Genomic DNA, 22985 nt, shown 5'->3' on the forward strand with positions numbered 1-22985 from the left:
GACAGGGATAGACAACAAACACCTAGATCATGGGCTAATATTAACAGCTGGCACCCTCATAGCACTTATTAAGTGCCAGCCCCTTTTAAAAATTATTTATTTTAAAAATTGTGGTCAAATACATATAAAATTTACCATCTTAATCATTCTAAGTGTATAGTTCAGTAGGTATTAAGTAAGTACATTCATGTTGTTGTGCAAACTGCTCCACCACCCATCTCCAGAACACATACATCTTTCTAAGCTGAAACTCTGTCCCCATTCAAAAACAACTCTCTGGACACCTGGGTGGCTCAGCAGTTGAGCATCTGCCTTCGGCTCAGGACGTGATCCTGGAATTCTGGGATCGAGTCCCACATCGGACTCCCTGCATGGAGCCTGCTTCTCCCTCTGCCCATGTTTCTGCCTCTTTCTGTGTCTCTCATGAATAAATAAACAAAATCTTTTTAAAAACCACCCCGAACCAAAAAACAACTCTCTGCCTTCCTGCTGGCAACTACCATTCTCCCTTCTACCTGTATAAATGTGACTACTCTAGGTACCATACATAAGTAGAATCATGCGGTATTTTCTTTTTGTGGCTGGTTTATTTCACCAAGCATGGTTCTTTCTTTCTTTCTTTCTTTCTTTCTTTCTTTCTTTCTTTCTTTCTTTCTTTCTTTCTTTCTTTCTTTCTTTCTTTCTTTCTTCTTTCTTTCTTTCTTTCTTCTTTCTTTCTTCTTTCTTTCTTTCTTTCTTTCTTTCTTCTTCTTTCTTTCTTTCTTTCTTTCTTTCTTTCTTTCTTTCTTTCTTTCTTTCTTTCTTTCTTTCCTTCTTTCTCTTTCTTTTTTAAAGATTTATTTATCCATGAGAGACACAGAGACACAGGCAGAGGGAGAAGCAGGCTCCATGCAGGGAGCCTGATGTGGGACTTGATCCCAGGACTCCAGGATCACACCCTAGGCCGAAGGCAGGCATTCAACCACTGAGCTACTCAGGCATCTCCAAGCATGATGTTTTCAAGTTTCATCCAAGCTATAGCATATCTAAGAATTTCCTTCCTTTTTAAGGCTGGATAATATTCCATTGTATGGAATACCCACCACACTATGTTTATCCATGCATTCACCGGTGGGCACTTACATCATTTCCACCTTTTGGCTATTGTGAATAACATTGCTATGAGGCCAACCACTTAAAAAAAATGTAAAACTCATTTAATTCTCACAATAGCCCCATGTGGAAGGTATTGCTTTTAATCTTCATTTTACAGGTGGGGAAACTGAGAGAAGTTAAAAGATTTGCTCAAATCACACAGCTACAAAAGAAGCTGAGCCAGGCTTCTGCATCCAGGCAGTGTAGCTCAAAAGCCTGAGAGTCTCCCCTGCAGCTCACACCATCACCTCGTAGAGTGCCAGGAGAGCGTGGAGCTGGGCCTGGGGGAATTCCTGGAAGGCTTCCTGGAAGTGACCATTGAGCTGGGTTTTAAGAGTGAGTTGTTCACTAACAACGTTTAATGGAGAGGAGAAGGCCTAGCCATTTCTGGCAGAGGGAAAAACTTGTGTGATGTGACTAATAATACAAGGACCGAGGCCCACCTCGCAGGCACGGCCCCTGTGGTCCTGCAGTGGATCAGATAAGACAAGACACAGGCTGCTGGCTATAGATACTCAGGAGATTTCCCACTCTCCACGCCTCCACCCGATCATATTATGGGAATCAAGTACCATCCTAGGCCAAGCCAGACTTGGAGAGAAGCTTCCACAAAGACTCTATAGCTTCCTAAAGCATATCAACTTCCCCAATATCCTCCCTCCCCAAGATTGTAACACCCCACATCCTAGTGGAGGTGGAGGTGGTGGGTGGAGTGGGAGACAAGGAAGAAAAGACACAGTGATGGGATCTGTAGCTGTTGTCATTTGTGCCCTTAAATGCAGACCCATCTTGCCCTAGTGCCTTCAGGGCAAATGGAGATCCCCAGGCTCTATCGGAGAACTGACAAGTCCAGCCATCTTGCTACTCCATGCTAATTTCAAAACCTCCAAATCTCTTTTCCCTCCAGAGCTCTGAAAAAGCCCAAGGTCAAGAGAAACAGTTATTTACCACAGGCATTTAAATTTGCTTATCTAGGAAGGAAGGAACAAAGTTTGGACATTCTGGTTATCTCAGCTTAAATCAGCTTAAATGTCAGCATAGAGGCCACGGGAGAGGTTCCGTAGGCTATTGTCATCCCTAATAGGAAATGGCATTGAGATTTTAAGTTGTGCACAGGCATGGAAGCGAGATTGGCCCAGGTATGTTTGGGGATCGAGGTCTGCAGGGTATGGGCCTCTGAGCAACGTGCATGTCCAGGCACACCACTGGGTGTGTTGTGTGTACAGTAAATGCTTGAGGTGGAGAGGGTGCCATGATTTGAGATCCCAATAGAAAGGACCGAGGGTGTAGAAATATGCCATTTTGAAAGGAAACATCAGTGTGCCAAAGATTGTTCGTTGTCCTCCCGGGTCCATTGTAGCCATCCTTCCTTTCATAGTAATAGAATTTTTTAGCTGGGCACATGGCTGCCAAATCAAAACTACATTTCCCAGCCTCCTTTGCAGCTGAGTGTGACCAAGCAAGGGAGTTCTGATCATAGGGATGTAAGTGGAGTGTTCTGTGCCAGCTTCTGGAAAACTTCTTCAAGATGTGGTACATATGGACTCTTTGCTTTTTATTCTTCATCCTTTATCTTGCTACCTGGAACATGGGTGCTTCCATCGTGGTCAAGGCCATACAATGATGGAGAAACAAGAGAGAAAGAAATGGGGGAACCCAATATTGTGTGGCACTGTGTGAGTCCTGGATTTCTATAAAAGACAAACGAAATTGGATTTTCTTAAAGTCACTGATGTTGTTGTTCTTCTTATTATTTTGGCAGGATACCATTTCTGCGGTATTGTCTCTTTCAGTGCATAAGGAGGGACATGATGTTGATCTGTCCCATTGTTGGTGATGGTGACTCTGATCACTTGGGTGAATGTCATAGGGGCCAACTTTCTGTATTCTAAAGTGACATTTTTTTCCCATTTATAGAAGTGCTTTGAGATTATATAAATGTCCTGTTCTCATCAAACTTTGACCCATTAGTTTAAGCATCCATTGATGATTCCTGCGTGAATGAATGATTATTATGCTAGTTGTCAAATGGTTATTTGCCAATTCCATCTTTCTATTTGCCAATTCCAACATTCTTTCTATGTTTATTAGTTGACATTCAAATATGAGGAAGAACTTCCTTCCTTCCTTCCTTCCTTCCTTCCTTCCTTCCTTCCTTCCTTCCTTCCTTCCTTCCTCCCTCTGCCTGGATGGCCCTGTTGCACAGACCTGCACAGATGGCAAGACCCATCACCCTGGGACTCAGGAGGTCTCATGTGCTTTGGGCTGAATGAAAGGCCAAATCTCACCATGGTTGTGGCTGTCGCACTTCATCTTGCTGGGGCCTGGCTGAGGGTGGGTCTTCCATCTCCAATCTCACATTAGTGGCCATATGAAGTAGAGATTGGGAGGTGGCCAATGAGGTGGGGCTGTGTGGAGAGTTTGGAGAGGAACTGCTCCTTCATGTTGCCAAGGACAATAACCTGGAATGGACTCCCCGTCCTGACCTCTGGGAGTGGTGGCCAGATGGCTGGGAAGGACTGAGGGTCATGTCATTAAAAGGACTCTCACAATGTCCTTCCAACCCAGCTGGTCTAGACATGTTACACCTGGTCAGATCCATGCTCCCACCTCTGTTCTCTGGAGCCCGCTGACCCAGGTAAATGCCCAGTCCTGTCCTGCTCTCAAGGAGCCGAGGTTGGAAGGGGATCCATTCAGTCAGTCCCAATCTGGAGCATCTTGGAGGAGGCAGCACATGAACCACAACTCTCACAACATAATGCAGCAGGCCTGTTCTAAGGCCCATACCACGCCAGCTGGACCCTGCTCCAGAGCCCCCTGGGGCACCAGGAAGAAGCCAAGGACCCCATAAACTGTGGTCAGACTCATACAAATGACACAAACTCAGATGCCTAGAGCCACTGCTGAACAGAGATGCCTATGATTTTACACATGCACGTGTGTGTATGCACACACGGCACAGAACCCTGTGTTATGAGACAAAGTCATCTAAATTGTCCCTCTGTTCCCCTTTCCTCCCCCCCCTTCCTTTGGACCTCAGGGGCATAGGATTAATAATATGCCGTGGTTCATGACATCCTCCTCAAATCAGTCCCTGCAAGGCCATCTTTTATTAAACTAATGCATTGATAGAAACGCTGTAACAAATGCCCTTGTGACATCTAGAACATTAAAATTACTTATATCTACCCATGTGGTTCTCCCCTACCCTGTGCTCCATCCTCCCCCTTCTGAATCATGCGGTCTTTGCTCCCTTGCTCTTTTTTTTTTTTTTTAAGATTTTATTTATTTATTCATGGGAGACAGAGAGAGAGAGAGAGAGAGAGAGAGAGAGAGAGAGGCAGAGACACAGGCAGAGGGAGCAGCAGGCTCCATGCAGGGAGCCCGACGTGGGACTCCATCCCTGGTCTCCAGGATCACGCCCCAGGCTGAAGGCAGCGCTAAACCACTGAGCCACCCGGGCTGCCCCCTTGCACTCTTTTTTTTTTTTTTTAAACTTTACCGGAAAGCATTATATTTTATATCCCTACAAGTTCTGATTTTCTGGTTGAAGTTGTTTTACGTTTACGCTGCATGTAGTCTTTTGGGAATTAACTTTTCCCACTCACAGTTCCATTGCTGAAAGCTCAGCGAGTTAACTTAGGGGAAGAGATTACAGCTGATCTGTAAGCATCGTGAGGCCGATGCTCTTGGTGGCTAATGCCAGTTTCGTGCTAGTCTGTGGCATGGAGAAATTCTATTTGCTGGGTACTGGGGTCATACTCTATAGCTTTGATTTACTCAGCAGCTCCATTTTACGGCACTCGGAAAAGCCTATTTTTCTTTCTTTCTTTTTTTTTTTTTTAAAGATTTTATTTATTCATTCATAGAGGCACAGAGAGAGAGGCAGAGACACAGGCAGAGGGAGAAGCAGGCTCCACGCAGGGAGGCCGACGTGGGACTCGATCCAGGGTCTCCAGGATCACGCCCCGGGCTGCAGGCGGCGCTAAACCGCTGCGCCACCGGGGCTGCCCCCAAAGCCTATTTTTCTTTGGGAATGCTTATCGATATTTATAATGATTGGGTCCTTATTTCCAGGACACCTGTACAACGCTTGGCGCTCAATTACTGGCAGTGTCATTATGGGACGGCAGGCACTAAGCGGGTGAGGCCCTTGTCCTTTAATTTCTGCACGGAGCTCACAGGGACCCGCCCAGCGCAGGCCGCCCAGGTCCCCGGGCCTCAGTGGGCCCAGGAGCCAGCTGCGGGGGGTCCCCCGGGGCCGAGGCAGGCCTCCCCCCGCTCCCCGCCGCGGGCCATCAGGGGCGCGCGCCGAGCCGAGGCTGGTGCGGAGCCGGGAGCTGAGCCGCGCAGGACGCTCCTCCCCTGGCGCCCGCCCTCCCAGCCCGCGGGCTCCGGGGAAGGGGAGGAGCGCTCCCGGCTCCGGGGACACGGTCGCCACGGCAACGCGGCCCTACCCGCCCCAACGGACCGGGGCCCGGGCTGCGGCGTCCGGCCTCGTCGGCAGAGCCGGCGGCATGGACAGCCTCTTCGTGGAGGAGGTGGCCGCCTCCCTGGTCCGGGAGTTCCTCAGCAGGAAGGTAGGTCGCGCCGCCGGCGCCGCTCGGGGCCGCTGCCCCAGGGAGGGGGCGCCGGACCCGCACCTCCGCGCGGGGGGAGCCGCCGCCGCCGCCGCCGCCGCCGCCGCAGCCGCCCGGCCCGGGATGCCCGACGGGAGCGCCTCTAGCCCGGGGCCGGCCGAAACTACATTTCCCAGGAGGCATCGCGGGCCCCGCGCAGCGCCCGCCGCCCCGCCGCCCGCCCCGCCGCCCCGCGCTGGCAGCCGGTCTCGCCTCTGCACGGGGGCGGCGGCGCGGGCCTCCCCGCCCCCCCCCCGGGCCTCCCTCCCCGGCCTCCCCCGGGGGCACAGCCGCCGCCTCGTCGCGGCCGGGACCGGCCTCCCCGCTCCCGGGTGGTCGAGCCCTTGAGTCGTGCGTGGTCCCCGGCGGCGGCGGGAGCCCAGAGGCTGCAGGCCGCGGCGGCGCGCAGCTTGCCCCGGGTCGCAGCGGGAGAGTTTTCCGGGAGGCCCTTAAGCATCATCATGTGCAGCGGAGGTGGGGACTCCGTGGGAGACAGAGGTCGCTGCAGGTGACTGCGGAAGCCTCTGCCGCCTTCTGACCCCTTCCCTAGGGCTCGGCACTGGGTGGCTCAGTTGGTTAAGCATCTGCCTTCAGCTGGGGTCGTGACCCCAGGGAGCTGGGATGGAGCCTCCGCACTGGGCCCCCTGCTCACTTGAGCAGGGCGCCGGGGCCGGTGTCTGGATTAAACAAACACACGAGCAAAATCATTTTTTTGGGGGGGCGGGGGCGGAAAAGGGGAAGGGCCTTGGAATCAGGTGGAGGGGTTCAAATACCGGCAACCGGTTAGCAGAGTGTGAGCCTGGGTGCGTCACACTGCCTCAGTTTCCTTATTTGTAAAACAGGATTGATAAGACCCACCCTTTGCAGATTTATGATGAGGATTAATAATAACATATGGGCAGTCCCCAAGCATTGTATCTGGCACCTAGTAGGTACCTGTAGTCAGCGTTGTCTTTACCTCTCGCCCCTCTTGTGCAGGTTTTCAAAGTGTCTTTCTTTGCTTCTTAGTAATGTTTTTTTTAATTTAAAAATTATTATTATCATTTTAACAAAGATTTTATTCACTTATTCATGAGAGACAGAGAGAGAGAGAGAGGCAGAGACACAGGCAGAAGGAAAAGCAGGCTCCATGCAGGGAGCCTGACGTGGGACTCGATCCCGGGACTCCAGGATCATGCCCTGGGCTGAAGGCAGGCGCCAAACCACTGAGCCACCCAGGGATCCCCATTGCCTCTATTAAAAAAAAAAAAAATAAATGCAATGTGGCTTCATTGTATCTGCTCTGTGTTTCAGGCTAATTGACCTTCCATCACCAAGTCTTGGCTGCACATCTGATGTCAATGGCACGCCCTGGGAGGCTGCCCACTATCATTTCTTTGAAGCCTGGGTCACCAAGCAAAACTCTGTTTTCCTCTTGCCTTTCCTTTCTTAAGAGTACAAATGAAACCCAAAGTCCTCCCTGGATATCTAAGGCTCCTCTATAGCTCCACCCCAGTGTACCACCCCAGTGTGGGTTCCAGCTTCTCCCACATGCTTTCGCCTGTTCTATCCACGGCCCACCCCAGGTCTGTTTCCTTCAGGAAGTCTTCTTGGATAACTTCCATCGGAATAACTGACTTACCTTGTCTGTGGCTTGCTCACTGGTGCTCACATTATAATTTATATGTCTGCCTGTCTCACCCACAAGACCAGTCCGCAGAGCTGACACCTGATCTGGGTGGAGCCTTGGCCGTGTCTGGTTCACCCGGCCCTTCTCCCTCCCGTTTTTCATCTGGGCACACTAAAGCCCTGACCTGACCAAGGAGTTGCCCACAGTCACTCAGAAAGTTGTGGAGAGGTGGGACTGCCATGTAGTCCAGCTGTACTTTCCTCGTCAGCTTCTTTCTGCTCTGGTGCAGAGACCACGTACTCCCCTCAGGGCTTGGCACAAGGCCGGTATAACCTAGATTTCCCATCATGATGTGAGGTGCCTTCTGGTTGCCTGTTTGTTTTCTCAGATCCTCGTAACAGGCCCGAAAGACAGGAATACTTACTCCGTTTCATGTAAGATGATCATGAAACTAGGGGGCAAAGAAACTTGCCCACAGTGAGCAAGTTAGATCTTGTCATGCCTTGACTCAAAACTCTCTATGAGCTTCCTGCTACAAGCAGCATAAAATCCAAGGGAAGGCCTCACCGCCTCACCTGGGCTACGAGGCTCTCTCTGACCCTGTGCAGGCGGTGCCTCCGACCTCATCTGCCACGACTGCCTCCTCTGCCCTCTCCCCTACATCGTACCCAGCTACGCTGGCCCCCTTCTAAGTGTGGGCTGCCCTCGGAGAGTCATGAGCATCTCCTGCAATGTCAGGGTGCTCCAGGGTGGCTCTTCTTGTGCCCCAGCCTCCCTCTCCTGCAGTCACTTGTTCCCATCCTACTTATGCCACCTTTCCAAGCGGGCATGTCCTGGGCCTGTGGTCACCAGTACCCTTCCTGTAATCTGTGCAAGCAGTCTGTCATCATCACTTGCAGCTTGCCTCCTTAGCAGCCCGCCCATCATAAACTGTTCTTCAGTCTCACTCACATCTGCATTCCATAGTTCCTGCCAACTTTTCCCGGGGCCCTCCAGTCCTGTTGTGACCTCTCCCCACTTCTTACCCTCCCGTCGTTATAATCCCACCTTCAACAACATGCTCACCTCCCTTGCCCTTCACTTCTTTCATCATGTTCCCTCCGCCAACCCCCCAGCCCTCCGAGTTTTCAGATTCCCTTCGGCCTCCTCCATGCCTGCCCCTGCAGTGCCGAACGGGGCTGGAGAGAAACACGGCAGCATGCGGATGGTTTCAGGCCCCCCAGCCCCCTGAGGCCTCAGGCATGGCTGCCCTCCTGGTTAGAGCTCCCCAGCCTGCCCCCTCTCTCTGCTCTGGGATGGCTGTTTCACACCTGCCCTCTCATCTAAGCCCACACAACAACTTCCCTGTTCTCATCGCACCAAGCAAACAAGCAGTTTTGAGAACCTCCCCCAGCACACACACACAGGCTGTACCACTCCAGTTATGAACCTTCCTGGGCCTGGACCTTCCCTCTGCCTCCCTGCTGCTCTTACCAGGTTGTTCTCCATGCTCCTGGGAAAGGCCAGCCCCTCCCTGCGTGCCATCCCCTCTTGCCTGCGTGAGGGCACTGCAGCAGTTCTCTCTCTCCGTTGCATATATATTTTGTCTTCTCTACTGTCGTTCCTACAGAACCCCTTCTTGATTCCCAGGTCCCTCCAGCTACTGGGTCATTTTTCTTCTCCCTCTTACAGCCAAACCCCATGAAAGAACTATGTGTGCTCTGATCCTCATCCTTCCTGCTTGCTCAAGCCTGCTCTAATCAGGCTTCTGTCCCCACTGATCCATGGAAGCAACTCTTGTCAAGTTAGTTTATCAATGACCTTTAACTATAGTTCCCACACTTCTTGATCTAATACTGTGTTTGGCACAGCTGTTTTGTGCCCTTCTTTCTGGAAACTCATTCCGCTTGGCTTCTGGAGGCCACCTTCTGCATTCTGTCCTCTGACCTCTCGGGGTGTTTGCTGGTCCCCCTCATTTCCTGGAGCTGTGCTGGGGGACTCAAAGACTCAGTGTTCTCTTCTCTTCTTCACTCATTTTCCAGGTGCCTCCTCCAGCCTCCTGGATTCCAGGGCCATCAACATGATGACAATTCCCAAATGCCTGTCTGGCCAAGATCTCTCCCCGAACTCTTACATTCTTACCAACTGCCAATTTTACATTTTCCGTTGGGTATACAATGAATATCTTAACATGTCCAAAACCCAATTCTTGATCCCCTCTGTGTCTTGCAGCTTTTCCCATTTTGATAGGCAGTGTCACCATCTTTCTGGTCACTTGGGCCGAAAGCTTTGCAGTCGTTCCTGGCTTTTCTCCCTCTTGTATACCCCACATCCAGTCCATTAGTACATCTGTTGGCTTTACCCCCAGAGCATATACAGCATGCAGCCACCTCTTTCTACTTGTGCTGCAACTGCCCTAGTCCAAGCCACCTCTGTCTTTCATGTGAGTTGTCCCACAGCATCCTAACTAGTTTCTGCTTAAATCCTTGCCTCCAAAAATCTGTTCCCAACCTAGCAGCCAGTGATCCTTTACAAATACAAGCTCCTGTTTTCACCCTGCCCCTACCTGCCGCCCCCCCCCCCCCCCCCCCCCCCCCAAGATTTCATCGAAGTCAACAAGGCCTTTCCTTTTCAGGCTCTAGGCAACCTCTCTGACCTCATTTCCTGCCATTTCCCCCTGGCCACGTGGCTCTAGCTGCACTGGCCTCAGGGCCTTTGTACTTGCTTTTTCTTGCCATGAACATACTTCCCTGAACTGTCTGCATGGCCTGTTCCCCTACTTCCCTCACATCCCTGCTCTAATGTCACCTAATCACGAAATCTTTCCTGATTTTTGTAAAGTATCAAACCTCCTTGCACCCCCTCCTGGTCCTTTCTGTTTCCTGCTCTGCTACACTTCTTTTCCCCACAGCATATTAGAGTTGTTGGCTTTCCCCCATAGAATGTAAGCTCTGTGAGGGCTAGGACTTTGATCTGTTTACTCCTCTGCCTCCAGCAGCTGAACTAGTAGACTAGTGGTTCATTCCCTTCATTTGACAGATGGGAAAACCGGAAGACAGGAGTGAGCCTGCAGATGATGCTCAATAAGTAGCTGACTATCTAACAGTGTCCTTCTCTGTGTCTCTGCTCTCATTTTATTTGTCTGCATAGTAGTGCACGTCAGCAGCTGCCTGCTGTACATTTACCCCTGTTTGTGGTCCACTTCCCCAACAGAATGTCAGCTCTGTGAAGGGGTGAAGTTTGTCTTATTCCATTGGTATCTCCTGCATCTAGAACAGCCTGCTGCATCGTAGGTACATGGGAAATGTTTGTTGAGTGATAAAGATTAAGCGGACCTGGATGGGACTGAGGACTGGCTGATTCCTGAGGGATCCTTGTCCACTCCCGCAGTGGCTTCCAAATGTCAGTGTGTACCACCATCCTGGGGAGTTTGTTAAGTGTGCCAAGACTTGCTGATCTGAACTCCTGACAGACATAAAGAGTTATCCAGCAGAGGGGGACTCTCATGGTTTCTGCCTTGCTCTCATTGGCTGGAAAGCTGTGGGGAAACCCAGATGCAATGTAGGTGCTTGCTGTGACCTCCTCCCTCTAACTCCCAGTTCATTCTCCTTAGGGCACCCAGGTATGCCTCTGCCTTTCCCCCAACATGCACACCCATTTCTTTCTGTTCCTCCTCCCTAGGACTTCCTTTTTATTCTCTTTGTTTCAAGGTTGTGTTCATATCTCTTTTTTTCACAAATTCTGCTTCCCTCAGTTAATGACAGGAAGCAGGTTTTGTCTTGTTTTCCCATCAGTGGGAGTCTCTGTAAGATTGTGAACACAAAACCTGGGTGAGATGTTGAGGCCTGACTAGCACGAGGGGCTGGATCCACGAAGCGCAAAAGGCTCCCTTAGCACCACGCTGAGCTGTTTGTGAGGTATCTCTTCCTCCTCTGTGTTGGGTGATCACCATGGTCCAGTGGGGTGGGCAGGCCCCAGCTTCTGTGGTTAATTTTTGGATGAAGAAGCCAGGCTCATAGTAGGGAATAGCACTTGCCATCGCTGGAGTGTCTTCATTGGGCCTTTTGGGAGGTGAGGACTGGATGATGGCAAGTGGCTTCACTGGGACCTCAGCAAACGTTTACCACGTGCTTCCAGGGGCTTCAGTCCTGGCATTGCTGACTCACAGGCTGGGATGGTCAGAGCCCCCTGCTCTGTGATTCTCCTGTGTTACCTGGGCAGATCAGTCCTTGCTCTTACCCAAGAAAAGAAAGGAATTGTTATTGACCTTTTGCTTATTTTTTTCCTTTTATTTATTTTTAAAGCTTCATATTCTGTGGCTCCAAATCTAGTGCAAACCCAGGGCTCCAGCCTTAGGTGAATCAGTTAGTTACCTGAACCTCACTTTCCTTTTCTATAAAATGGGCCAACAGCTCCAACCTTAACTCGGGCCATAGAGTTATTTTAAGATTCAGAATAATAATAATAGTGAAGATGTCAAGTGTAAAGCTTATATAAAAATAAACTCCTTTATTTAAAAAAAATATTTTATGTATTTATTTTAGAGAGAGAGTGAGAGCCAGAGAGATCACAGAGGGAGAGGAAGAAGCAAGCTCCCCACTTAGCAGGGAGCCCGAGGCGGCGCTCGATCCCAGGACCCTGAGATCAACCCTCTGAGCCTCCCAGGCACCCTTCACTTCTTTTTTAAATGATTTTATTTATTTATTTGACAGAGCACAAGCAAGGGGAGGAAAGGGAGAAGCAGAATCCCCGCTGAGCAGGGAGCCTGATGTGAGACTCGATCCCAGGACCTGGGGATCATGACCCCAGCCAAAGGTGGCCCCTTAACCGACTGAGCCATCCAGGGGCCTAAAAATAAATTCTTAAGTCAGTTTTTGGTCCTTGTAATTTCCTTGCAAGGAAGGCAGGATAGGCAGGATAGGAATGATCATAATGAGCATCAACAGTCTTTTATTTATAACCTACATCAGAGAACGGAAGCTTTTGATTTAAAATGAAAATAATGATTCAGATTTCTTCCTGCAGGGCTTAAAGAAGACATGTGTGACCATGGACCAGGAACGCCCACGCTCTGACCTCAGCATAAACAGCAGAAATAATCTCCGCAAGGTTTTGCATCTTGAGTTTCTCTACAAGGAGAACAAGGTACGTGCTTTGTAAGGTGTGGTGTAATGTTCTGGAACTGAGCTTGGCAATGTCAGAGCACTGGCGGGGCCCTGCCAAGCTGTCGGAGACGGTGGTGGCAGGAGGCTTGCTGTGCCTGCGGCCAGGGGAGCAGCAGACCCGGCCAAGTGCTGACAAATCCCGAGTGTGAGTTGGGTTTCCAGCCTCATGGAGGCCCTAGGCTGCCCCCCCGGGGCCTGTTGCGCATGTGTGGCGGGAAGCTCACCTTGAACCCGGGCCCTTGACAGTTACTCCCTGTGCTCCCTCCTCCCCTAGGAGGCTGTTTTTAGCCAGACCGTACTTAGGAATATCATATTCGGTTATACTCAAATTTTCCATTCCCTGCCCATGTAAAATTTTCCTTCTTCAAATCTGAGTAATAGCTTATTTTTAAGTCTACTGTGACATTTAATTTAGGCAGAAACGGGGCTTGGGCTCAGCTAACCCTGGTGCCTTGGATTGGGGAGGGTGGGGGGCTTCCCTGATCCCTCAGCCCCACCACCTCCCCCCAACCCTGTAGTTGTCCTTTGTCGTGCTCAGCACACTTATAATAGAGTATGTATAATAGAGTATGTCGTGCTCAGCACACTTATAATAGGTTGTTTAATTACCATCTGCCTCCCCACCACTTTGGATGCAGCAGGAGACCCGAGACTGGCGTCCCTTTTGTTCACTGTTGTGTCCGTGTACTTAGCCTGTTGCCCAAGGACATAGCAAATAGTCTCTATATGTGTTTGTGGATTATATCATTGGCCGACTGACTGAATGAAGCTACCGTTCTGGCTTAATTGTTTTTTTCTGCCACAAAGACAGAATCTTCTAATCTGACCGAGGAATGGGCTCTCCAGCAGATGTGGCCTTGTGGTAAGGCATTGTGGTAGAGTGGGAAAGAACCTAATGGTCAGGTAGTTTAGCATTTATCGTCATTTTTTAAAAAGGCAATACAATGACATATCCTGCGGATGTCCACACGTATGAAAGAAGGAAGAAGGAAGGAAGAAGGAAGAAGGAAGAAGGAAGGAAGGAAGGAAGGAAGGAAGGAAGGAAGAAAGGAAGCAAGCCCCATGGTTGAATTGGGGATGAAGAGGACTTGCCTTCTTGGCCTTCTTGGGCAGCCCCTCAGGACTGGGCTAAGCAGCTTTTCAACTGCTGGGAGACTGGGGGCCTCACTTAGGGGAGCTGCAAGCCACAGAAAAGTGGCCTGTCCAGGTGTCACAGTGAGTTATGGGGCAGAAGTGAGGCTAGAACCGGATCTTCTGATTCTCAGTCCTGCCGTAGTAATAATGGTCATCAGGCCTCCTGTGATTGTAACCCTCTACTCAAACGAAACCTTAGCAGATGGGGCTGAAATGCCAGCCCTCCAAGGCTGTTTCTGAGATGCCCAGAGGAACCTCAGAAGAGCTTGTAAACTACCTTCCTGCCCATTATCACCCATTGGGAAGCTCAGGCTAAGTTTCCCTGAGTAAAGTGAAGGATGGCATCAACCTACGGGAACATTCGGGTTGCCAGAAGTTTCTGTGCCCCACTTTGATGAGAAAAGGGCAGTGGCAGCCAGGTGCAGTCCTGTTGTCGGCTCAGGGAAGACATTAGCTCGATGCCCTTCTTATCTTTGGTCTTGGGGGTGACAGCAGGGCCCCACCACCTCCTCCCTGTGTTCAGCTGGAAGCCCGTAGACCCAGGCAGCAGATATCTAGCCCACCTCCTTTTGCTACGTTTGTAAGGCAAGAGTGTGGACTGTACATGTTAGAAAGATTTTTTTTTCCACAGAAAGTGAGACAGGTAATAGGAAAATCAATTAACCATGCTGGTGCAGTGGGAATTTTATGTAAATGCAACTTTACCTAATTTCCTGGAATCATCTTTGCCATTCAAGTTACTTTTACTTCTCCACTGTAATAGTTTCCCTAGGGTAATAATTATCTGAAGATACTTAAGATATTTCCATTAGGTTTTGATAAGTGCCCTGATTATTTGATTTATATAATAGTTATTTATTATATAGTGAATTGAGCTTATATTTTACAGAACAACATATTTCTTAATCTATCTGTTGCATAGTAATTTTGACATTTGCACGCAGCTAGCCTGATTCTAGGAAAGCCCCGCAATTTAATGTTAATTCCAGTAACTTGTTTTTCCCTACTCATAGTACGATATACAAAAATGCCTATGCAAAATTGAGGTTTTGAAAAATGGTGTCCAGATTCACATAAAGGCTGTGTCTGTTCTGAGCAGAGTGTTATGAAAAGCCATAAAGTGTAATTCAGGTTATCTAGGGCTATAAATCTCTTATATTGAAAGAAAAAGCTAGGAGGTCAAAATAAATCATACAACATCTTTCCCCTGACTCTCTTCCTCATGAGTTTCATTTAGACTTAGACAAAATTGTTTTTTTTGGGTTCCACCCTAAGAAAATAAAGCTGTCCCCTGATTCTAACTGCCTGATAAATCTGTTGTTATTGGTCATAACCCATCTGGCTGTGGGTGCTGGTCCCAGAGTCCTGCTGCATAGACCCAGGCACTAGGAAGGAGGGAGGGCTGCATGTGCCTGAGGGGCTCTCTGTGCCAGGTGCTTTGTCAGGCGCTTTACTGCTCTCACTGCAGTCTCATCAAATGCCAGCCCTCCAAATGCCCCATGTCTGGCCACACTTGCCAACAGCTTGGGGTTCCTGGACAAATGGGGTGGGGACTGACACAGTTATGTGGCCTGAGGTCAGACTGTGGATTGCTGCTTGGATGACTGTGTTTGTCCAAATGACTTAGGAATTTTAAGAGAAATCAGGACTCTAATCTTTGCAATTTAAGACACAATAGGGCCTGGGAATATATATCTCTAAAAACCTCCAGAGATGACATTTGGCATGATTAGGGTCAGGAAATACTGATGTCATTTCATTTCTCTTTTTTCTCTCCTTTTCTTTTTCTCTCTCTTTTTTTTTCTTTCTCTCTTTTCTTTCCTTCCTTCCAGAGAGAGAGAGAAAGAGAGAGAGAGTAAGTGCAAGTGGAGGTGGGGAGGGGCAGAGGGAGAGGGAGAGAGAATCCTAAGCAGGCTTTGCACTCAGCACGGAGCCTGACTTGGGGCTTGACTTCACGACCCTGAGATCATGACCTGAGCTGAAATCAAGAGGTGGATGCTTAACTGACTGAGCCACTCCGGTGCCCCTGATGTCATTTATTTCTAAAACCAATTACTGAAGAATTTTAATGTTTTTAAGATTCAGGTATAGATTGAGACAGTCCTGACGGCCTCTCTGTGTTCTTTGCAATAACCTGCTGTGGTACCGTCCCTGCAAGCCCCAGCACCCAGTGTTAAATGCAGAGTATACAACCTATGAGAATACTCAGGTCCCAAATGTTTATAAGCTTGTAGAGTTAATGATCCCTAAAGATTTAAGTTTTTTTTTTTTTTTTTTTTTTAAATGAAAGGCTATTTTCTAAAGTTATTCCTATGAGGAAAACCAAGAGGAAATTTGCTTGGGTGTTTTTTCTGTTTATCTTGTATTTTATTACAGCTGTTGGTTGAATCGCCTGACTCATGCATTGGATGTCCATTCTTTTAGGGTAGAGATTTTTGTCTTCATCTCTGTGTTGTAATACAGTGCCTCACGTCTGATAGGCAGTCAGTGGACATTTGCTGAGAGGGTATGAATGTAGGAGAAGCTGATAAACTGTCAAGGAATTGGAAGAGCATCGTTTCTGCCCTTCCCCTGAAGCTGTACATATGACTAATGATTTTTGTTTTCTTCCAATGATAGGCAAAGGAAAATCCTCTAAAAACAAACCTTGAACTCATCACCAGATACTTTCTGGATCACTTTGGAAATCCTCCCAACAATTTCACTCAAGAAACACCAATCCCTGCACTCTCAATTCCAAAGAAAAATAACAAATTAACATCAAGGTGCTCAGAGACCATGCTGGTAAATATATATGACCTTGCAGATGAAGATTCAGGAAGGAGAACATCATTGTCAGAAACAAGCAAAGCCAGGTATCTCTTATTTACACCATGGATTAGTCTCTTATCGCTGCTGTGACACATGACTATGAACTCAGTGGCTATAACAGGGTTTTCCAGAAAAGCAGAACCAATAGGATATGTGTGTGTATGGGTATGTGAATACATGTAAATATATATACAAATAGTGTATATATACACACACACATATTATATTGGTTTTATATATCCCATATAAGGAGATTTGTTTTATAATTTTACTTTTTTTTTTTTTTCACTTCTTAACATTTTTTTTTTACCCTTTTTTCTTTTTTCCTAAGAAGGCTCTATGCCCAGTATGGACTCCAGTGTGGGACTTGAACTCACAACCCTGAGATCAGGACCTGAGCTAAAATCAAGAGTCGATGCTTAACCAACTGAGCCACCCAGGGGCCCCAATTATAAAGAAATTTATTTTAAGGAATTGGCTCACATGATTGTGGGAGCTGGAAAGTCTGAAATCTGTAGGGCAGACTGGCATGCCGGAAGCTCAGGAAGTATTCTGTGTTACAGCCTTGAAGCAGAGTTCTCTGGGAAACCTCAGTTTGCTCTTAAGACCTTTAACTGATTGGATGAGGGCCACCCGTGTTATCTAGGGTGATCCTCTTTGCTTAAAGTCAACTGACTGTAAATGTTAGTCATAAAAAAAATACCCTCAGGGAAGCATCTAGGCTAGTGTTTGACCAAACAACAAGACAAATAGCCTAGCAAAGTTGACATGTAAAATGTCACCATCACCGTGTCTTAAAGCAACACAAATTTATTATCTTCCAGTTCTGAGGTCAGAGGTTCAAAATTGGTCTCACCAGGTTAATGGCAAAGTGTCAGTAGGGCTTGTTCTTTCTAGAGACTTTTGCGGGGAGAATTGGTTTCCTTTCCTTTTTTGGCTTCTAGTGGCCACCTACATTCCTTGGCTTGTGGCTGTTTTCCTCTGTCTTCAGAGCACATCACTCCAGCCTCTGTTTCTGCCATGGCATCTCCTACGCCTGGCTCTGACCTCCTGCCTCTCGCTAAACAAGCAACCTTGTGACTCTAATGGGCCCTCCCAGACAATTGAGGATAATCTTCCCAACTCAAAACCTTAACACATGTGCAAAGTCCTTTTTCCACAGAAGGTAGCATTCACAGGTTCTGGGATCAGGCCATCTGCAGGGGCCATTATTCAGCCTCCGCATTGTGTGCCTTCAGATTCCCTGTTGTGGAGCACTGTTACTTTCCTTGGAGGCCTTGAGGATGGAGGGGGATGCTGAGGAGGATGCTTATGATTCAAATGTTTAATGTTTGTCAGCTTCAGGGGCTTGCTGGGTTTGCGTTTTCTTAAAGAAATAGGGGTATAGACTTCTAAAAGCAACTTAATGCTGTAGAGATGAAAACATCTATAAAAATAAGGCCTTTTAGAACTCTTAGGAAGGAAATTAATTGCCATTCTTGATTGAACCTCCAGTATTGGAAAGCACTGATATTAAATTACAACCTTAATATGCTGTCTGTAGTCACTAGCGAGTCTAACTCCCTGGGGCTGCATGCTTCCTTCTGGCTCTGCTGAGAAGCATTTTCTTTCCCAAGGGTAGCTGAGGGGTAGGGTCTGGCCAAAGGACGAGGACCACTGGAAATATTAACTCAAGGCTTAAGACGTGAAAGTGAGTCAGAGTAGTTTGGAAGAAGATGGTTCTTCCTTCAGAGGTGCTTACTGCCTGGCTGGGAAAATAAATATTTCTGAGGTGATAAAGAACTAGCAGAAGTGGGGGCTTCCGAGTTCCACCCAGTTATCCAAGCTACAAACTTGGGTATTATTCTACTCTATCATTTTTGTCTCTGTGAGCCCTTAATGATAGTAGACTCTTGCCTGCTTTCTCTGCCCTGGCAGCAGTGCCTCAGTTCACACCTCCCCTCTTGCCTGGGCTAACTCCTATAGACTTCCTTGGTTTTCAGGCCTCTGGTAATCTGCTCAAATCCCCCTTCCACCTAAGATAGTGTGAGCTTCCCACGAACAAGCCTGGCCATGCTGCTCCCCTGTGGAACGGCCTTCAGATGCTTCCCATGGCTTCCAAGATGAAATCCAAACTCCTAAGGGTAACTTGCAAAAACTCTTTCCGTGATCAGCCTGCATGGCTCACCTTGGCCTGGCCTGCTCTTACAGGCCTTTGTGCTAATGCCTGGGGCATTCTGGTTATCTCCTGCAGTGCTCATTCCTTCACACTCAGGGCTGGCTTCTCTATGAGTCTTCGGTTTACCCAAGCTGGTTCTGGAACCTTCCTTTGCTGGATATACCCCTGTCATAGCACACACATGACTGCTTCTCTCACATGTGACCCAATGCTTGGTAGTCAGCAGCTTGGGATAGAGCAGCAGTCAATGCCCCTTTAGGCCAGAGTCCAATGGTAGAAAACATGCCAGCCTGTGTCACAGGAGTGCTGAGCTGTGGCTGATCCATCACAGATCATAGGTAAGAGTACTCTTGAGCTGGGCCTCTTGCACTGTCTTTTTCTCTTTCTTATCATTCCTCCTTGTTTGCCTCAGCATCTCATCTTCTTTTGTTCTATCTCTCTCTTTCCCCTGTATACACACACACACACACACACACACACACACACACACAGTCTCTCTCTCACTCTGTTTCAGTGCCAAGCAGCCCAATAAGAGAAGCCATTGGCATGCCCAACTGAACCTGAACTGAATAGTTGGAGAACACAAAGTTTGCCACATGTCTCCATCTGTTGATCTCACTGATGTGCAGTAAGGCTGGGCTTCATGTAGCTCATGACTCTCTTGGAGGGCTGTGATTTTCTGTAATCACTCAGGTCTGGAACAAGGATGCCCTTTATATTTGAGGACACAAAACGTTCAAGGATATTTGAGGAATCCTATCATAGGTCATCAATTCTGATTTTGTTTGTTTCCTGGTCTCATTTTGTAGGTCAGACTTGCCCTGGTGTGAAAGTATTTTCTATTCTTTACCTTTAATGATAAAGTACTAGCAGGTTAGAATCATCACAGATGTATGAAGGGGCTTGCTCTGAGTTGAATGTGGGACTTATTATTGTTGTTAGCTATTGGGGAATCTGTTTAATGGAGAAATCCCTTTTTTGCAGGCACGACAATCTTGATGGGGATTTGCTTGGTAATTTTGTATCCTCGAAAAGGCCCCCACACAAAAGTAAGCCTATGCAAGTTATCCCAGGTGAAAGCCCTGCTGTGGCCCCTGCGTGGGAGAAGATGGACAAGCTTCTGTCGTCAGAGTCTTCCTTGGACACCAAGAGGGTGGGCGAGAAGATCAGGTCAAAGTCTGGCCTGATTGTCCGAGGCATGATGGCCGGTCCTATTGCCAGTTCCCCGCAGGTAGAGTTGCTGCTCTCAATGCTATGATGAGAGTGGAAAGTGAGAACCAGGCAGGGCTTAAGGGGTTGCCTGGGTTTATTTGAGGGCACCCCACAAGATAGATCTGTGTGTTGGGATGGGAGGGACACCTGCCTGTTTTTCCTCTGTGGTACTGTTAACTCCTTGTGGGATCATGGGCAGGCCTTATCACCTTCCCTGACCTCAGTTTACCCCTCAAGTCAACAAGATGGATGTCATGGCTTTATCTTCCTCTGCTGAGTGAGAACACATCTACCAGTTTTACCTCTGCCATTCAGAAGTCAGGGGCAAGCCATCCAAGTCTAGAGAACATCTTTTTTATTATTTTTTAAATATTTTTTTTTATTTTTTAGAACATAATATTAAAAGGGAAGAGGAAATCCCAATCCTTATGGTTTCATTTGCTTTGCTTTAAAAAGAAATTCTGATACTTTCATATCATTGTTTTATATCTTTCCTTAAGGAGGGACTCTGGTGGGAGTGTCCCATTAGGTGGGGAGACTCAACCAAATGAGAGAATGAATGTAATAGGAGTTTGTAAAACAACAAAGAAATAGGAAAACAAAGGAAAATCAAACACCAAACTCATAGGGCAGTATTAGTCCCACGAGGGAGTCTGAGCAAACCTGCACAGATCTCGTGTGTCTACTACGGCTGGTCACCTCCTCTCCCACCCTGTATGGCTAGATGTGGGCTGTGGCTCGAGAGGCTGGTGTTCTTCTCCCAATTCACCTGGAATCAGGACAGAAAGAAGCTGACTATCTCCCTGCCTCTGCCTGTATATCGTGGGGGTTTTGGTAGTTTGGAAAATACTGGTTAAGTTATCTGAATTACTGAGATCTTCTGAATGTTGACATTTCATTATGAAAAATTAACCCACATCAAAAAAAAAAATCCCATGTTTTGATGTCACCACCCAACTAATCAGAAAAGATTTTAAGTGCTGAGAAGCCATCCAATCACAGCTGGCTGATACAAGTTTCCCCAGATATTAATTTTTACCTGACAACTTGTATTTTATCATGGACAGAACACATCAGTCATTTCCCTTGAAGTGACAGGCTCCTCTTATTATCAAGGAAATGCCTGCTGAATACCCAAGTCTGAATAACCACAATTAATCTGTCAGTTGTTCCACGGAAGAAAGTAGCAAGTTCAATTCACAAATCAGATGGTTGTGCAAGTGCTTTTCCTTGAGACAACTGTCATCCTCTGCATCTGGCAGTGTTTATATATACCTCCTATTTTGTCATATGGAATATTAAAGAGATGGGTACCATAGGGTTGAGACTGAATATAATTAATACTTTATATGCTTCAGCATGGACATTTTTAAAAAAGATTTTACTTATTTATTTATTTGAGAGAGAGGGAGAGCCTTAGCAGGGGGAAGAGGCAGAGAGAAGGAGAGAATCTCCAACCTGTGTGGAGCTGACCTCACAACCCAGAGATTATGACCTGGGCTGAAATCAAGAGTCGGGCGCTTAGCCGACTGAGCCACCCAGGCTGCCCCAGCATGGACATTCTTAGATGAAATTAGCATTTTACTTATTTATTTTTGTTGCAAGTGGTGGCAGATACCTCCAGCACTTGATTTGTGCTATGGGCCAGCAGTTTTTCCCACCAGTTCATGTGCATCATTACTGCAAACTGTCAACACGATGAAAAAGGCAAATCGTGTCATATTATTATTATGAAAATAGATTTGAGCTCCCTAAAAGGATTTGGGGACCTCTAAGGCCGGGGGATCACACTTTGAGAACTGGTGGATCAGATGAATGCTAAGGTCCTGTCCTACAGTGACATCCAATCCGTGTAGTTGAGACCCTCTTCACAATTAAGGTGTGAAGATTTGGAGCAGTATTATCTAGGAGATTGTCCCAAACTTCTAAAAGGAGGAATAATTGCTTTGGGAGGTGTGTTTTTCCCTTGAGGATATCCGAATCCTGTGAAGGGCATTGAAAGATAGGATAGGTTGTTGTAGAATTTCCCCAGGTTTTCTGGAAAGTGTTTTGTGGGCTTTTGAGTACCTTGGCCATACTTGGTTGCTCAAGAGAATAAAAGCAAGCTTTGCTAGTTTTTTTTTTCCCCCCTACTAGATCAGCTCTGCCCTTACAAAGGATGAATAAGAGGCTGGGTTCCCTGCCTTGGGCCTTGTTCGGGTCTACTTGGGAATGGTGACTAATATTTTCTTCACTGTGTGGCAAGGGAGGCCCTGGTGGCTTTTGGAGGTTTGTAGTGCCTCGTAATTTCCACTAGGCAAGAATACTACAGAATTAGCTGTTTCTATTCCAGTTCAGGCTTTCCCATTTGGTTCTGGAATATTTCTGGAAATGCTAAGAGATCCCAAATTTTAAACCCTGGAAAAGCCTAGCAGGTCTATTCTTGTCTTCTTTACCTCCACTCCCTGACGCTAGGTTGGTAAACAGTTTGACTTCCCATTTTATCAGTTAATCATTGATAGCAAGAGAGGACATTTCAATTGACTTTTTTTGGAATTCCTTCATTTCAAACATTAAGCAAGCCTTGAGTGCTTACTAGGAAGAAGTTACTGAGCTGGGAGCTCGGTGGACACCAGAGATGAATGAAGAATGGCTTCTGCCATTCTTGGTCTGTTTCACAGGAGGATTGAGGCCCTGTGTGAGTGGGGACTGGAGAGAAGCTGTAGAGCAGTGGCTGATATTTGTTGACTGCCCTGATTGGTCTGGCTCTGTGCCAATGTCTTCCATGGGGATCCCCTTTAATACCTCGATCCTGTACAAGATAGGTGCTATAGGTCCCCAACCCTTCACCTGACCTTTGGGCCAAATGTGTTTTGGAATTCAGAATTTTATTTTCAGAAAAGAAACACCATGCACAAGCCATATACCACCTACCACCTGCAGTAGGGTTTGGGGTAGCATCCCATAAGCAAAAACGTTAACATTTCTACAGCTAAAGATAGGAATATTCACACTTATAAAAAGAGTATAAGCAACCTCATAGCAGTTAAAAAGAATTTGCCACAGAACTCCAAAAGAAACTTGTTTTAACATGAGAGACACCTAACTCTGGGAAACGAACAAGGGGTAGTGGAAAGGTAGGTGGGTGGGGGGTTGGGGTGACTGGGTGACGGGCACTGAGCGGG

General features: G+C 47.5%; 1 protein-coding gene across 9 annotated transcripts in view; it reads left to right on the plus strand.

Annotated features, from left to right (window-relative positions):
- Window positions 1–5532: 5532 nt before the first annotated feature.
- Window positions 5533–22985, plus strand: part of MINDY4 (MINDY lysine 48 deubiquitinase 4) — a 104650-nt gene continuing 87197 nt past the window's right edge. For all 9 annotated transcript variants that reach the window (XR_003143136.3, XR_003143135.3, XR_004804569.2 and 6 more), the window contains exons 1-4: window positions 5533–5714; window positions 12367–12486; window positions 16260–16495; window positions 19594–19840. Coding sequence is in view for 6 of the 9 variants with exons in the window: in XM_025464530.3 (XP_025320315.3) it covers window positions 5652–5714; window positions 12367–12486; window positions 16260–16495; window positions 19594–19840 (666 nt within the window). In the remaining 3 variants the exon portion in view is untranslated. The remainder of the gene's footprint in view (window positions 5715–12366; window positions 12487–16259; window positions 16496–19593; window positions 19841–22985) is intronic.

The sequence above is a fragment of the Canis lupus genome, chromosome 14 (genome assembly GCF_003254725.2).
Source record: "Canis lupus dingo isolate Sandy chromosome 14, ASM325472v2, whole genome shotgun sequence".
NCBI classification, from domain to species: Eukaryota; Metazoa; Chordata; class Mammalia; order Carnivora; family Canidae; genus Canis; species Canis lupus.